Source organism: Babylonia areolata, chromosome 1 (assembly GCF_041734735.1).
Source record: "Babylonia areolata isolate BAREFJ2019XMU chromosome 1, ASM4173473v1, whole genome shotgun sequence".
Taxonomy (NCBI): domain Eukaryota; kingdom Metazoa; phylum Mollusca; class Gastropoda; order Neogastropoda; family Buccinidae; genus Babylonia; species Babylonia areolata.
Window position 1 is genome coordinate 69,777,421 of NC_134876.1, and position 16,797 is coordinate 69,794,217.

The 16,797-nt window shown below is 44.2% G+C and overlaps 1 protein-coding gene across 1 annotated transcript in view; it reads right to left on the minus strand.

The window, feature by feature from the left end:
- LOC143287942 (short transient receptor potential channel 7-like) overlaps window positions 1–16,797 on the minus strand; it is a 111,114-nt gene that overhangs the window by 23,404 nt on the left and 70,913 nt on the right. The window contains exons 2-5 of the mRNA XM_076596222.1: window positions 9,198–9,851; window positions 3,864–4,031; window positions 2,566–2,733; window positions 1,291–1,552 (exon numbers count right to left, since the gene is read on the minus strand). Coding sequence (XP_076452337.1) covers window positions 1,291–1,552; window positions 2,566–2,733; window positions 3,864–4,031; window positions 9,198–9,851 — 1,252 coding nt within the window. The remainder of the gene's footprint in view (window positions 1–1,290; window positions 1,553–2,565; window positions 2,734–3,863; window positions 4,032–9,197; window positions 9,852–16,797) is intronic.

Sequence of the window (16,797 nt, forward strand, 5' to 3'; positions counted from 1 at the left end):
ACAGACCTGTGACAACAAGAATACTATTTACACTCTATCCACAACAGACCTGTGACAACAACAATACTGTTTACACTCTATCCATTACACACCTATACCAATAATAATACTACACCTGTTCCATACTCTGTTCACAACACACTTGTAACAACAACAATACTGTTTACACTCTATCCACAGTACACATGTTACAAAAGCAATGTTGTTTAAACTCTAACCATTATTAGTCCTGTAACAACAACAATACTGTTTACACTCTATCCATAATAGTCCTGTAACAACAATACTACACCTCCTTACACTGTATTCATAACAGACCTGTTACAAAATGAATAACGTTTACGCCTTATCCATAACATACCTGTAACAGCAACAACATTGTTTACACTTTCCTAATGAATAACGTTTACACTCTATCCATAACAGACCTGTAACAGCAACAACATTGTTTTACACTCTATCAATAATAGTCCTGTAACAACAGTACCGTTTACGCTCTAATATAGACCTATAACAGCAACAATACTATTTAGACTCTATCCGTAATAGTCATGTAACAGCAACAATGCTATTTACACTCTATCCATAGCAGCCCTGTGACAACAATAATACTGCTTAAAGCAGATGGTGACAGTCATGCTTGTGATGACAACAATGAAGATGATGATGAGGAGGAAGAGAGATAGATAGATAGATAGAGATTGATAGATAGATAGATAGATAGAGAGAGAGAGAGAGAGAGAGGGTGGTGGTGGTGGTGGTGGGGGGTTGGGTAAATAAGGATAACAAAGATGATGAAGACCTAACACTTCAACGGCTATCATTATTATTACCGCCGCTGCTGCTGCTGATGGAACTGCTACTAGTGGGTAGGCCTACTACTGTGATGGTGATAAAGGTGATGAATGTTGGTTCAAAACTGACTTACCAAGCGGGCAAAACATCAGTGCCAGAAATTATCCGAATACCACCCCCCTGGCCCCCCCCCCCCCCCCCCAAAAAAAAAGTAAGAAAGAAAGATTCTCTTTGTATTCAAAAGTATCACAAAGAAAAATGTCAATTAAAAAATCGTCAAATAAAGGAAGGCTGGGTCAGTATGCTGTTAAAAAAACAAAACAAATCAGAATCTCTCTCTTCTGAATATGAAGCGTATTCTGAAGCAAAGATACTGTAAAAGCGGCTCATGGCTCATGGCACACGTCGTTGGTGTAAAAACCATCAGAACAGCTACAAGGTTAACATCAGAACAGCTCCAAGTTTAACATCAGAACAGCTCGAAGTTGAACTCACCGAGAATCCAGAAGACAATACAGATCTGCACGTGCGTTATGAGGGTGCTGGCAGGCCTCAACGTCTCTTTCAGCAAACTCTGGATCTTCTCGTCTTTCGTCAGCGACTTATAGCGTACGTCTGTCAGCTCTGACGTATCAGTGATGGTGACGTCACTCTCGGTGATGCGGAAAGTGGCCGCGGCCAGCAGGACCAGGAAACACATGTGTGACGTCGTGTGCGTGATGAACTTGGTCACTGGGCATCTCATGATGGCGCCGATCTGCCATTGAACGGTGAGCGGGATTTTTTCACAACAGAGAAGAAGAAGAAGAAGAATATGATGATGATGATGATGATGGTGATGAGATGGGGGTGGGTGTGCAGGGGGGTGGGGGATGTGGGGGGTTAAAATAAAGAAAGAGGGAGAGACAGGGGAAAAAGACAACTACATCTATGTATACAGACAGACAACAGGCGGAAAGCTAGCTGGAGAGAGAGAGAGAGAGAGAGAGAGAGAGAGAGAGAGAGAGAATTTGCATATTGACGTCAAACCTAGCACGGGATAAGCCGCAAAACAGCATGTTTGAATCACACACACATATATACCTACCTACCAACACCACTCAACTTTGAAAACTGTACAACCTTTGACAATGGTTCAAACAAGTGATAGTTATTAATGTCACTGAAATTCGGTCTATTCTGTCAAACTGAAAGACGATGTATTGGAACTTCCATTAGAATATTTTCGTTAATCAGTGAACTGTTCAATGTTAATGATTTATTGTACAGTAATGAAAGTGCATGTGCGTGATAAAGACTCTTAATGAAGCGCTTAACAAATCATGCCCGCTTACATTCATACCCGTCATTATCATTGTCATGATCAGTGTCGTCGTCATAGTCGTCGTCGTCGTCACAATTGTTACTGTTATCATAATAATAATAATTATTATTATTACCATTACTGTTGGCATGATGATGATGACGATGAATATCACAATCATCATCATCACGATCATCGTCATCATCATTAGAATATGATGGTTATGGTTGTGATGAAGGTGATGATGATGATGATGAGCATGATGATAGTGATGATGATAATGATACTACTACTACTACTACTACTACAACTACTATTATTATCGTGATTACGATCATCATACTTATTATGCTTATGATGACGATAATGATGATAATTATGATGAGGATCATCATCACAAAGCAACACACCATAAAAAAACACCTCTTAACACGTGTCCCTAAGCCAAGTGGGAAAAGAAGCATTACCTTACCGCCGGGCACAAAGACGTAGGCGACACAGAGGAAGGGGATGATGGGGATGAAGAGCAGCAGGTAGAGGAACTGCATCAGCCCGTTCAGGGACTGCAGGAAGCCCATCTCCGACCCGTACCAGATGCTGGTCATGTGCTGCTGGCAGTTCGGGTGGGCCACGAACTGGATGGATGGAGGGACGGACACATTACATCATGGACACGTGGAGCTGAGGTTTGAGTGAGGGGAAAGGCTGTAGAAAAGGAGAAGGAAAGAGGGGAGAAAACACAACACCACCAACACAAAAAAGCACAACCCTTAGCAACAACGAAACGCAAGACCCACAAACTACACAAACAATCCTCATAAGGCAAAACTAACAAAACCTAACCCCTACACCACAGCACAACCACAGACAGCACAAGCAGTCAACATTACAAACACACAACCACAAAATCATACCAATACTACCCCATTACAACAGCAACACACAACCCCATACACACCAACCACACTAACAACCCCCTACCATCAAACACACACAACCCCAACCACACAAACGAACAACTCCTACCACCAAACGCACACAACCCCACCCGCTAAAACAAAAACAACCCCCTCACCATCAAACACATACAACCCCAGTGACACACACATACAACCCCCTCACCACCAAATACATACAACCCCAACCACACAAACAAATACCCGCATTAAAACAACTCCAACCGAACAAACTTGACCTTAAGGGTGTAGACGCCAATAGGTCGTTAAACTGCAATAGTCGTCGGGAGAAAACGAAACGAAATGAAACGAACGAAACGCAACGCAACGCAAAGAAACGAAACGAATTTTTATTTCACGAGGGTAGTGGAGTAAGCGTAACTGTGTTTAAAAAAAAATTTTTTTTACACCCAGCCCTTAGGGGAAAAAAGACAAAGCAAAGGCAAAACATACACGCATGCACATGAAAATGTAACCAATAGGTACAATAATTTAGGATTCTGATATAGGACGTGTAAAAAATCATATTCTATGGCAGAGCTGTAGCGTTAGTTTTTGTTGCTAGTCGTTATCCATAGGCAGGTCTCTCTCTCTCTCTCTCTCTCTCTCTCTCTCTCTGTGTGTGTGTGTGTGTGTGTGTGTGTGTGTGTGTGTGTGTGTGTGTGTTCCTCTGTCTCTCTCTTTCCCCCCCTCTCTCTCCCTCTGTGTGTGTGTCTCTCTCTCATTACCATGCATGTACTGACTTCATCATTATCATCATCAACACAGTGACACCATATATATCCACATCACCACAGCTAGCAACTCACCTTTTTCTCTTCGTACCGGATGGCCATTTTGAGCCTGGACAGAGGGTCGCGGTCAGAGAACTTGCCGCTGTCGCTCAGCACAGCCTCCACCTCTTGCGTTCCCCGACACAGGTCCATCAGCTCACAGGCAAAGTTCATACATTGTTCCACCATGCCCAGGTACTCACTCTGAACACAGGCACATGTATACGTAATCACGTTACATTGTCACTTTTAACGTCATCTGAAGTAAATAGATACATTGTTTCACCATGCCCAGGTACTCACTCTGAACACAGGCATAGAGGTCTATGTAATTACGTCATCATCACTATAGACGTCATCTGAAGTAACTAAATATATTGTTCCACCATTCCCATGTACTCACTCAGAACACAGGCAAACAGACACGCACACACACACACACACACACATAATTATATATATATCTATATCTATATGTATAATGTACACATATATATACGTCATTGTCATTTGACGTCTCCTGGATTATTAAATACATAAATTGTTCCACCCCCACCCCCCCAGGTACCCACTCTGAACACAGGCACACAGGCATACTTAAGTCATTGTCATTTGACGTCATATGATGTAAAGAAAAAATGTTCCATCATTTCCTGTGTACTCAATCTGAACACAGGCAAACGTACATGATCACTGGTCCAACTCTGAAAACATCATAATTTGACTGGCACAATTAAATACACAAACTCGATCTATCCAGTAACTTGCTCACAAACGTGGACGCTCGTGTACCTTGTTGCACCACAGTTATGGATTAAGTCCAGAATAGTATGATGATTTGCCGAGGGGGAGAAGGAGGTGGTCGGGGGGGGTGGGGGGGGGGCCGGGGGGGGCAAAAAAGCAAATGAAAAGAAAAGCACACACACACACACACACACACACACACACAAACAAACGCGAAAGAATGGACGAAAAAGTAAAGAGAGGAAGAGAAAAGAATAACAAAAACACATGAAAGACAGAACGAAAGAACGAAATTATTGTTCATCAGTGTCAAATCAACTGATATGTGAGGTCATAGGAAGAGCAGAAAGAGTAGGGAGGGAGAAGGAACGGGAGTTAGAGTGACGTTCAGTTCCTCAAGGACTAACTTAACCCATAGACGCTATGCCACATCTTGTTTAAACAGATGTCTGACCAGCAGCGTAACCCAACGCGCTAAGTCTCGTGTTAATTAAAGGGAAATTTATTAAAAAAAAAAGAAATGAAAAAGAGTGAAAAAAGTAAGGACATGGAACGGGGAAGAAAAAAGCAACACACACACACACACACACACACACACACACACAAATACACATCCTTTTTTTTCAGTTCTGAATCGGAACGAACACACATCATTTCTATTCTAATTTTACCTTTTCGTATCATTGATTTATTTTTTATCTTCTTTCATTTCACTTCATTTTATTTTATCTTATTTTATTCTATTTATTTCATTCATTTTACTTATTCCTTTTTCTTTTTTTTCTTTTTTTTTCCCCTTCAAATTCTGAGCCCCAATGGGAAACAAATCAGGTAAAGACGGAGCAGCAGCGTGAAAGGATTATCTCCCCTGTGTAGTGTTCCGTAACACACACACACACACACACACACACACACACACACACACACACACACACACACACACACACACACACACACACACGAGACAACCCCAACAACAAACAAAAACAACAACAGCAAAAACAAACGAACAAAAACAACAACAATGAAGAAGAAAAAAACAACAAACAGCAACAAAAAAGCCTTGTTGAGAGAGGGAGTCTGGTGATTAATAATCTCTTTTCATTCGGTTTTTGTTCCTTATCTATTTTTTCTTTTATCTATAAATCACTCATCACTTTCTTTCTTATAATCAGGACACACACAATATAATATACAGTGTCTATGCTCTCTGTGGTATGGCAGCCATGCACTGTCACACACTGAAAAAGCAACGGAAATCCCAGACTTTCGCCTACGATCAAAATGTCTTAGCTGACAGCAAATATACACGTGGGAAGAAAAGCTTCACAGCAGTGTCAAAAGCCTTCATCAGACGAAACTAAAACAAAATCAACCCAAACATGATCAGTCCCATGATAATTCGCAACAACAATCTTCTCTTATATTCTTCGGCGACATATAAACCGCAGCTAATAAACGAAACAAACTTTTGAGTTCAGCATGTGACCATAACTGAGCAGACGGTAAATTTGTCAGACAAGCACTTAAAACTTATAACAGACAGAAACTAATCTGAATATCAGCTCATTCAAGACATGATTTCTGTCTCATCATGTGAATACCGGAGACGACTATGTACTCGCTAAAGATTGAACCTCTTGCTTGATATCAGGTAAGCCGAAAGTTAGTGCACTGTTTAAAAAAAAAGGAAGCTGAAAAGCTTTAGTTGATTATCGGGTAGGAAGTTAGTTTTCTTTTCCTCAAAACCGTGACTTGTTTAATGTCACACAATGAACTGTTACAATCACCAGGAAAGATAAGTGTACTTAATTAACAAAACCAAACCAGTCTCATATTCTTCAATACAAAAAACAAGAATGGAAGAAAATAAGACAAAAAAGACAGAAGACATTCGTCTTACTTATTTCAAGGTGCAAACAATATCTAGATCAGCCTATTAGCTAATAAGAATGGATAAAAAAAACAAAACAAAGCCACACACACACACACACACACACACACACACACACAACAACAACAACAAAGACAACAACAACAACAACCAAGGATCAACTGTGTATGTTCAGAAGACAACGACAGACAAGGGAAAAAAAAAGAACAAAAAACAGACCTAACTCTCCTCAATCAGTCCAGCACACTGGTATGATTAGATTAATTTCCCATCGTATTTAGCAATGTAATTCCCACGGACTGCCATACAACCACCCTCCCCCTACCCCCCCCCCCCCCCCCCCACCCCCCGAAAAAAGAGAAAGAGACAGAGGGGAGGAGGGAGGGAGAAAGAGAGAGAGAGAGAGAGAGAGAGGGGGGGGGGGAGAGACAGAGACAGAGACAGGGAGACAGAGAAGGCAAGAAATCTTGGGACTCCAGTCCCCAATCATAATTTCATAGACTTGACGCTAAGTGCAAAGCACAACGATCAATAGCCTATTTGCCATCCCGCATAGTGTAGACCCCCGGAGTCGCAAGGAATGAAGGGCTATTAACCGGACATGACAAGAAAAACCCCGACGCCATTTTGGCGACTACGGGACGTCACTCGAAAGTAGAAGGGGCAGACCATCAGAAGGGGTAAGCGACTGTTGGAGGTTGAAGATAAGGATTAAGTGGGAGAACCTGTGAGTGGTTTGCTTCCCTTTTCTTGTTTTGCTCTTTGCCCCAGTTTTTCGAGGACTTGCGTCTGTTTGCAAGTGTCTCCTTTCTCTCTTTGTACACCCATCTCTAATGTCTGTGAGTGTCTCTCTGTCTGTACACCCATCTCTAATGTCTGTGAGTGTCTCTCTGTCTGTACACCCATCTCTAATGTCTGTGAGTGTCTCTCTGTCTGTACACCCATCTCTAATGTCTGTGAGTGTCTGTCTGTGCACCCATCTCTAATGTCTGTGAGTGTCTCTCTGTCTGTACACCCATCTCTAATGTCTTTGAGTGTCTCGCTGTCTGTACACCCATCTCTAATGTCTGTGAGTGTCTTTCTGTCTGTACACCCATCTGTAATGTCTGTGAGTGTCTGTCTGTGCACCCATCTCTAATGTCTGTGAGTGTCTCTCTGTACACCCATCTCTCATGTCTGTGAGTGTCTCTCTGTCTGTACACCCATCTCTCATGTCTGTGAGTGTCTCTCTGTCTGTGCACCCATCTCTAATGTCTGTGAGTGTCTCGCTGTCTGTACACCCATCTCTAATGTCTGTGAGTGTCTTTCTGTCTGTACACCCATCTCTAATGTCTGTGAGTGTCTGTCTGTACACCCATCTCTCATGTCTGTGAGTGTCTCTCTGTCTGTACACCCATCTCTCATGTCTGTGAGTGTCTCTCTGTCTGTACACCCATCTCTCATGTCTGTGAGTGTCTCTCTGTCTGTACACCCATCTCTAATGTCTGTGAGTGTCTCTCTGTCTGTACACCCATCTCTCATGTCTGTGAGTGTCTCTCTGTACACCCATCTCTAATGTCTGTGAGTGTCTGTCTGTACACCCATCTCTAATGTCTGTGAGTGTCTCTCTGTCTGTACACCCATCTCTAATGTGTGTGAGTGTCTATCTGTCTGTACACCCACCTCTAATGTCTGTGAGTGTCTCTCTGTCTGTACACCCATCTCTAATGTGTGTGAGTGTCTATCTGTCTGTACACCCATCTCTAATGTCTGTGAGTGTCTCTCTGTCTGTACACCCATCTCTAATGTGTGTGAGTGTCTATCTGTCTGTACACCCATCTCTAACGTCTGTGAGTGTCTCTTTCCCGGTCTGAATGTCTGTACACCCATCTCTCGTGTCTGTCTGTGAGTGTCTCTTTCCCAGTCGGAATGTCTGTAGAACAGATTTTCGTGTCTGTAACTGTCTCTTTCCTTGTCTGTATGTTTACACACCTAATTCTCGTGTCTGTGAGTGCCTCCTTTCCCTGTCTGTATGTCTGTATACCCATCTCTCGGTCTGTTTGATTCTCCCTTCTCTGCCCCATTTTAGTATTACCTAGCTAAATGTTTTAATTTGGAATGATATGTAATTATCTGATAGACTTAATGTACGTATTGTTCATAAATAATGTTAACAGATGTCTCTTTACCAATTCATAGACAACTCTGTGTCGTTGTCCTTTTACAGAGCGAAGGAAGATCAAAAAGAGGGTTTGGCTTTGCTTACTTATCCCTGAAAAAGAATGATAAGCTTTTGTCGTGTAGAATCGATAACACTGTTGGCTTGTTCTGGGACTGAGACAGGTTCACAGACAGACAAACTGGAAGAGAGAAAGACACGAGCAGACACACAGACACACGCATTCATGAACGCACGCAAGTATGCACTTGAGCATCAACATGCACGCACGCACGCACACACACACACACACACACACACAAACAAACGAGCGCACACACACACACATAAACGCACATGTGAGGTAGCATGTATGTACACCCCCCCACACCCACACTCATACCCCCACCCACCCACACGAACACACACACACACGCGCGCGCGCACGCTCTCACACACACACACACACACACACACACACACACACACACACACACACACACACACACACTCCCTCTTCTCTCACTCCCTCTCCCTTTCTCTCTCTGCCCCCACTCCCCCATCCCCTCTCTCTCCACCCATCAGCCCCTCTCACCTTGAACTCCTTCTCCACCTCCGCCAGCTTCATCATCTCCTGCCGCAGCTCGAAGGTGGTCATGATGGGGTCCGGGCTGGACAGGGCCATGTAGGCGGGGCTGGCCAGCGCCCGGTAGGCGTTCAGCCGTGACCGCGACCGTTTCAAGGAGTCGTAGTTCTGCTTGGTGACGCAGTCTGTGCACTTGCAGGAGATGGGGTGCGGCTTCTCGATGGTGTGGTTCCTGGACAGGAACATCTGGATGATCTCGTGGTTGTTGTAGTGGGCGGCCAGGATGAGCGGGGTGATGTCCGGCGGGAACTGGCTCTTCTCCTCCGTGCGGAAGAACGCCTCCCCGCCGCCCATGCGCCGGAGCCGGTCCTCGCCGGCCATGAAGTTGGGGTGCTCGATGATGATCTTGACCACCTTGGTGGCGCCCTTGCTGATGGCGTGCAGCAGGGCCTCCTCGATGCAGTTGAAGCTGAGGTTGTCCAGCAGGATCTCGATGATGTCCAGCTTCTCCGAGTCGATGGCCAGGTGCAGAGCGTTGCGGCCCATGTAGTCCACGCAGTTGACGGACAGGTTGGACTCAGCACTCTCCTCCAGCGATTGCCGCACGATGCCCAGGTCGCCCAGGAAGGCGGCGTTGAGGAAGACGCGTTCTTCATCTGTCAGCTGTGTGTGTGTGTGCCGAGGGTGGGGGAAGTGGTGGGTGAGGGCAGGATAAATCGACATAGTCAAGAGAAGTGAAGAGAAGAGAACACAGACACAGACACAGACACAGACAGACAGACAGACAGACAGCACACACACACACACACAAGTGAAAGAAGAGAACAGAACAGAGCAAATACAGAGCAGAACATATACAGAACATGACAGAACAGAACAGTGCAGCACAGCAGAGTACGGCACAGCACAGCACAGCACAGCACAGCACAGCACAGCACAGTACGGCACAGCACACAACAGAACAGAACAGAACAGCACAGCACAGCACAGCACAGCACAGCACAGCACAGCACAGTACGGCACAGCACACAACAGAACAGAACAGAACAGCACAGCACAGCACAGCACAGCACGGCACAGCACAGCACACAACAGAACAGAACAGAACAGCACAGCACAGCACAGCACAACACAGCACGGCACAGCACACAACAGAACAGAACAGAACAGCACAGCACAGCACAGCACAGCACGGCACAGCACAGCACACAACAGAACAGAACAGAATAGAACATAACAGCACAGCGCAGCACAGCACATCATGGGACAGCACAGCACACGACGGCACAACACAGCACAGCACTGAACAGCACAGCACAGAACAGAACAAATACAGCACATCATAGAACAGCACAGCGCAGCACAGCACAGCACAGCACAACAGAACACGACAGAGTGCTTGTTAATTGGTGAATCGATACTCTCTTTTGAAAACGATGGAACTGAACAGGGAATAGCAGAACAGAATGAAGCAGAAAAGAACAGAACAGAGGAGTACAGAACAGAACAGAACAGAACAGAACAGTAAGACTTCACTAGAGAGGACTAGACTAGACTAGACTAGACCAGACTACACTAGACTAAAATACAACAGAATACAATAGAAGTTGTAATGTCGCGGTCAAATCAATCAATAAATATGCCCACTGGCATACTATCTGCTGAGCCATTGGGATAAACAAACAAACACAGATGAAAAAGCAAACAAATGAATACAGATAAACAAGGAAATTAACACGATTATGATTTAATGGCCCGCAAAGAACAAAGAGTTCGCTCATTTCATTAGTCTGCACATGAAGCCAGACCGTCGGCAAAGTATGGATCGAGATTTGCGTAATGTTGACAAATGTTTCTGTGTGTGTATTTCTGTTTCCTTGGGAATAAATACATGTGTGTGTGTGTGTGTGTGTGTGTGTGTGTGTGTGTGCCCGATGGAACTCATTGAACATCCGAAGAACAAGAAGAAAAAGAAGAGCTCATTGCCGAATAGTCCTTCAAGGCAATCTTATATTGACCGGTCCTTATGCCCCTCTGAGTTTCCTTTTCATGCAACCATCCAACACCTCCAAGAAGACACAAAGAAGACTGACCTTGCCTGGAGCCAGACAGACGCAAAAGCACGGAATACTGGATGGGGAGTCTCTTCTTTACGGCATTTACCACAAGATGGGGTGAAAGGCCTAAGTTAATGAACAGCCATCCACACACTGATAAACCAGTAACCGAAAGGTGATGATGATGATGATGATGACGGTTATTGTTCATCGTTGTTCTTGTTTTTATTCTTCCTCGTTTACACGTATTCTAATTTGTTTGTAATGCATGAATGATTATAATAAAAAGATCCAACGATCCATCGCCAACAAATCCACCTTGAAGTATAAGAATGTCTTTTTCCTTCAGTTTCATCATGAAGTAATCTTGACATGGTAGCAAATGTGTACATGTCAATGTTAAATGAATAGTAAATATTTGTTTATGTTGCTTACAGCTCAGGATATCCACAAGTTCATATTTGCATATCAAAATTTTTGTTGTTCTTGGTTGTTTTTTTTGCGCGTTCATAGTTATTAACAAGTCAGCAAATATGTATTTGTTCGCATGTGCCAATCAGTTTAAAATAATGTGTGAATGTTTATAACGCTTCACCAAATGTTTTCGACTTCCAGTTTAGTGACCAAGGAATTTTATGCGTACGTGTCCACATGTCATTTATCGCCTGTAAGTTTGTTCAGGTGTTTACAGATGCTCAGTTAGTCATAGTTACGGATTAGTTAGTACATATGTAAATGCTCATCTATCAGCGGAATTTACCTGTTCATATTTACAAGTAAGTAAAGTTTCCGACGTCGTCTTTTCATATCGGCATGTGTTCACTTGTTCATGGTTTCAGGTCAGAAAAAGTGCACACACGTTCGTAATCAGACAAATGACATTCATATTCGTAGGCCAGCAAATGTTTACAGGGTCAGAAAATGCTAGCATGTCCGTATATGTTGGTCAGTATATGTTTAAAGGCTAGCAAAGTTTTTACACGTGTAGGTTAGAAGATTAGCAAACATTAACATATTCATTTTTACGGGCCAGCAAATGTGACACGTTTATATTTACAGATTACCAAACTTATTTGACGCAGTTATATTTTCTTATCAGCGAACCTGTGTGACACGTTTATATTTTCACATTAGCAAACCTTTGTGACACATTTATATTTTCACATCAGCAAACCTTCGTGACACATTTATATTATCACATTAGCAAACCTATGTGACACGTTTATAATTACTCATCAGCAAACTTATATGTACGGTCACAGTTACGAGTCAGTAGATGTTCATATTTTCAGGTCAACACCCAGTCGAGCAGATCAGCAGATCTGCTATAAATCATTCATGCATACACACCGCTAAAAGATCTGAGCACCGTCACCCTTTAAGAGTTGAGCGATCGTTTGATAGAAAAAAAGCTCATTTACACGCTTCAACATATTGTTTACCTGCTCAAACACCCTGCACACGCTTAAGAGTTCAGCAATCGTTTGATAATAATTTAAAAAAAAGCTCATGTACACGCTTCAGCTTATCATTTACCTGCTCAAACACCTAGCTCACGCTGAAGAGTTCAGGAATCGTTTCATAAAAAATGCTCATGTATACGCTTCAGCATATCATTTACCTGCTCAAACACCTTGCCCATCAGCACCTGCCGCTCGGAGCAGTGCGAGTAGCCGGATCGGAATCGGACATCGCTGTAGAGCAGGGGCTGGTTGGTGGCCCGCTCCCCCTCAGGCAGCAGGGACAGGTCGCCCTCAGAGCTGAGGAAGGAGTCCTCCTCCTCTACCAGGGCGGGCTTCAGCTCGGCGGGCAGCATGGGAGGCAGGAGGGGGTCCTCGGGCACGTGCGATGTCTGCATGGCTTGCCGCGTGGCCATGTGCAGCACGTGGGCCAGGGCCGGCCGGAACAGGTAGTCGCCCTTGGAGCCCATGGTTTGTGCTGCCTTTACTTGATTTCAGCTTTTCTTTGGTTGCGTTTTCTTGGCGATGTCCTCCGACTCCTCTTTGGAGCCCATGTTTGTTCTATCTACCTGTGTTGTAGTTGTTGTTCTTGCTTTTGTTGTTGTTGTTTTTGTTGTGGTAGACAGGTCTGGACATCATCATCACCCACTGACATGTAGAGACCCACATTTTTACATTTTTTTAATTGAATTTATGCGTTTGATTTTTCACTCTTAACACGTCCTTATCAACGTCCTCATTCATTCTAAAGATCAGTCCATGTCTGTATCCTTCACCGCTGGAACTTATTAACTGTACTTGATTTTATTTCATATTACTGTCTATTCCTATGATGAATGTTTTTTTTCTATCACCCTACAGATGTTTATAGTTTATTTCAACTATGAATTGTACTTTCCTGTTGTTCACACTTTTATAGTGGTGAACTTCAAAGACTTATTGATAGTTCCTACTGTTCACACGGACGATATAGTTTATGTCTCTTATCGTTTGCTACATATCATATTCACCTTTCTCACTGGCCAACTCAAACGAAGATGCACCTTATACACGTCTCCTCTGTTCGGAACAGTGGCGTCTTATTACATGTATGAAAAACCCAGTTCCTCTTTTATTGCTCGCTCCAGCGGTGAGTTTTTGGATATTTTCCGCTTTCCGCTTTTGCTTTACTCGTCGAACGACGGACGACTTGGGACCACGCTGCCACGGAACCCCGGAGTTAGGCGTCATGTTTTGAGCCGTAACCGTCACCATACTCGTCACAGAGTGCTATGTTCATTTCTTCACAGTGATATCACTGACTGATTGCATATCGGTGATGTCCAACACACGGTTTGGGACGGTTAAGTCTACTGAAACGAGTGCTGTTTTCATGTTTGATGAAATCATGTTAGTCTGATGCACTGGTCTGGGTGGATGCTGATCAGCATCTGATGAATCACTGTTAAAGTGGGTCTAAAAAAGAAAAAGAAAAAAAAGATGATGACAGTTGCGTTTATCCAAAGAATTTGAACAATTTCTGCTAAACCTGGAGACTGATATATGCTGAAAGGCGATGATGAATAGCAAAGAACAAAGTTGCCGTTAGCCTTGAACGAATTGAAAACAAAGTGCAGACCTTATTTTGTAAGAATAGCTGCTCCAAACTGTTGGGGAAAACAGAGACATTTTAAGCGCCTCTTGGAAGGCAAAGTCCATTCCTAGGCTGACTAAACTGAAGAATCTTGTGCCTATAATTTCATGCAGTATTTACACTTCAGTTAGGAATTTTCATTATTCATTGAAAATAGAGGAATGTGCACAAACTATTACTGGATAAACATTTTGAAACTTGAACCCTCATTTACAGTTTAAGGAATTTTTTAAAAGCCGATTTCGGAAATATGCAGTTGTTCATAATGCAATCACTGCCATTACATGGAATGACATTTTGTTATCACGGACAAGACAGTACTTTGTTATTTGATTATTCATTTATTAGTTTATCAGCGTTTTATCTGCCTAACAATAACAGTCGGTTTCTGAATCCGAGACTGAGTCTATCTGAAGAAGACATGATTGTGGAAAACATTTCGTGTCATTTACAGCGCCTGTTTCCAGCATGCAAATACGTAGAAGTCGTCTCCTTCCATCTTCTGCATCACAACAAGGAAGTGACGTGAATCTTTGTGGGGCCAAAGAGCGACGACTTCTGTACATGAATTCCGCCCACACTTTGAGTCGCACAGGATGAGGTGCAGTAAGACATGAAGAAGTGGAGTAATGTTATCATCATCTGTGGTGATAGTGATGAGACGAGTTTTTATTGAGCAGTTTGAGAAATGGCAGAGATGTCCAATGGAAGATTCTAACAATCCTTTCTGTGATGGCCTGTGGCTCTCTCTCTCTTGTACCCTGGTGAAACGCCAGAAAGTATGCAACGATTCATAGGATTGTGGTTCTCCCCTGAAGGCAGATCACTTTTTGAAATCTGCGGTGGTAACACGATGATTTATACGCTGGTGGTCCCTCCTGGTGTCTCTCTTCTATCAGGTAAAACATCAACAGGTGTGCAACGAAACAGACAACCATTCATAAGTAAGTTTCGGCATGTTATCCTCTCATAACCACAACAAAAAAGATGTGTGGTTTTGATACAGATATATTTTCAGTACCCTCAATGCACACTGTCAGCAGGGATCTATTTTTCCAGTGAGATTGTTCAGTCGGCGTATATCAGGTATCGCGTAAAGTTACTCGAGACAGTACGGCTCTGTGATATCTTTTTCTGCGATCTCTGCGAATTTCATCAAGTTTGAAGCAATGTCCTGACGGGGCGAGTTCTCCTCTCCTGCCCGACATGCTATGCTACCCGCGGTCCCGGGGTCTCCTCTCTCCACAACCGCGCAGTGCCAACTGACGAAGAATAACGGCTCTGCCACCCGTCATCTCTTAATTATTCCCCACCCCAATAGGCCCCCACCCCACCCCAATAGGCCCCCACCCCACCCAACCTAACCCCACCCTAACAGGCCCCCCTAATCCCTCAACCCAACCCCACCCCACTTCCCAAACGGGCCCGTCCAACGATTTTTTTGAAGGGCCGATCGATGACAGGTAATATGAAGGGAGCGGCAGGCAGGCAGGCGGACAGGCCCCCGGAGAGAGGGATGAGCCTGGTCTGTGATTGGGGCAGGGGGGAGGGGAGAGGTGTCCGGTGGCCAGGAGGGATGCGCTGTTCAGGTCTCTCCCTGATTGGGGGAGAGAGAGGGGGGGGGGGGGGGGGGGGCGTGGGGGCAAGGGGGGGGTGGGGGGGGGGGGGGTAGGTGTCGATAGTTGCCAGACCAGCGGCCTGCACTTCATAACGGCTATCTTGTCGCCACGCCTGCTCGCCCCACCCTGTCTCCGGGAGTCACGTGCCGTGAAACCAGGTTAGTCTCCTCTGCAAGGGGCCATGTGCTCCCCCCTCGCATCAGATTGGGTGCAGCAAAGCGAAACTTGCCTGCCTGCAGTAAAAAGGAAAACGTTCCCTTGATGTCCCGGGGAACACTAGGCGGGACCATACCGTACAGTTTTCCATAAAGCCCCGGTCTATAGCACCGCGCTGCTGGCGTGGACCGTTTTTTTTTTCTTCGAAAATGAACAGCAGAATATTTTTCTTTTCTTCTCATGTCTTATAGAACATGCGTCGATATTACTGGGGAACACGGAATTTTATACTCTTCTTTTTTCGGGTTGTGCAGCACATTAACCGAGAAGCGGGTGTACTGAAAAAGCAGTCTTTGGCAGCTGATATAGCCCAGTGGAAAAACTTCACAATGAAGTTCGAAACACTCTGGCATGACAGGGTTCACAAAACAAAATGCGAAAACCCCCCAAAAAACTACAACAAAAACAACAACAACAACAAACAAATCATCCCAAACTCACAACTACCACAACCAACAACAACAACAACAACAACAACACACACACACACACACACAAACACACACACGCGCGCGCGCATACAGATTTGCATACTCGTATACGTATACAATGACGTTTTTCCCCTTCCGCCCACACACACACAACAACAACAACAACAACAGCAGCAGCAGCAACAACAACCCC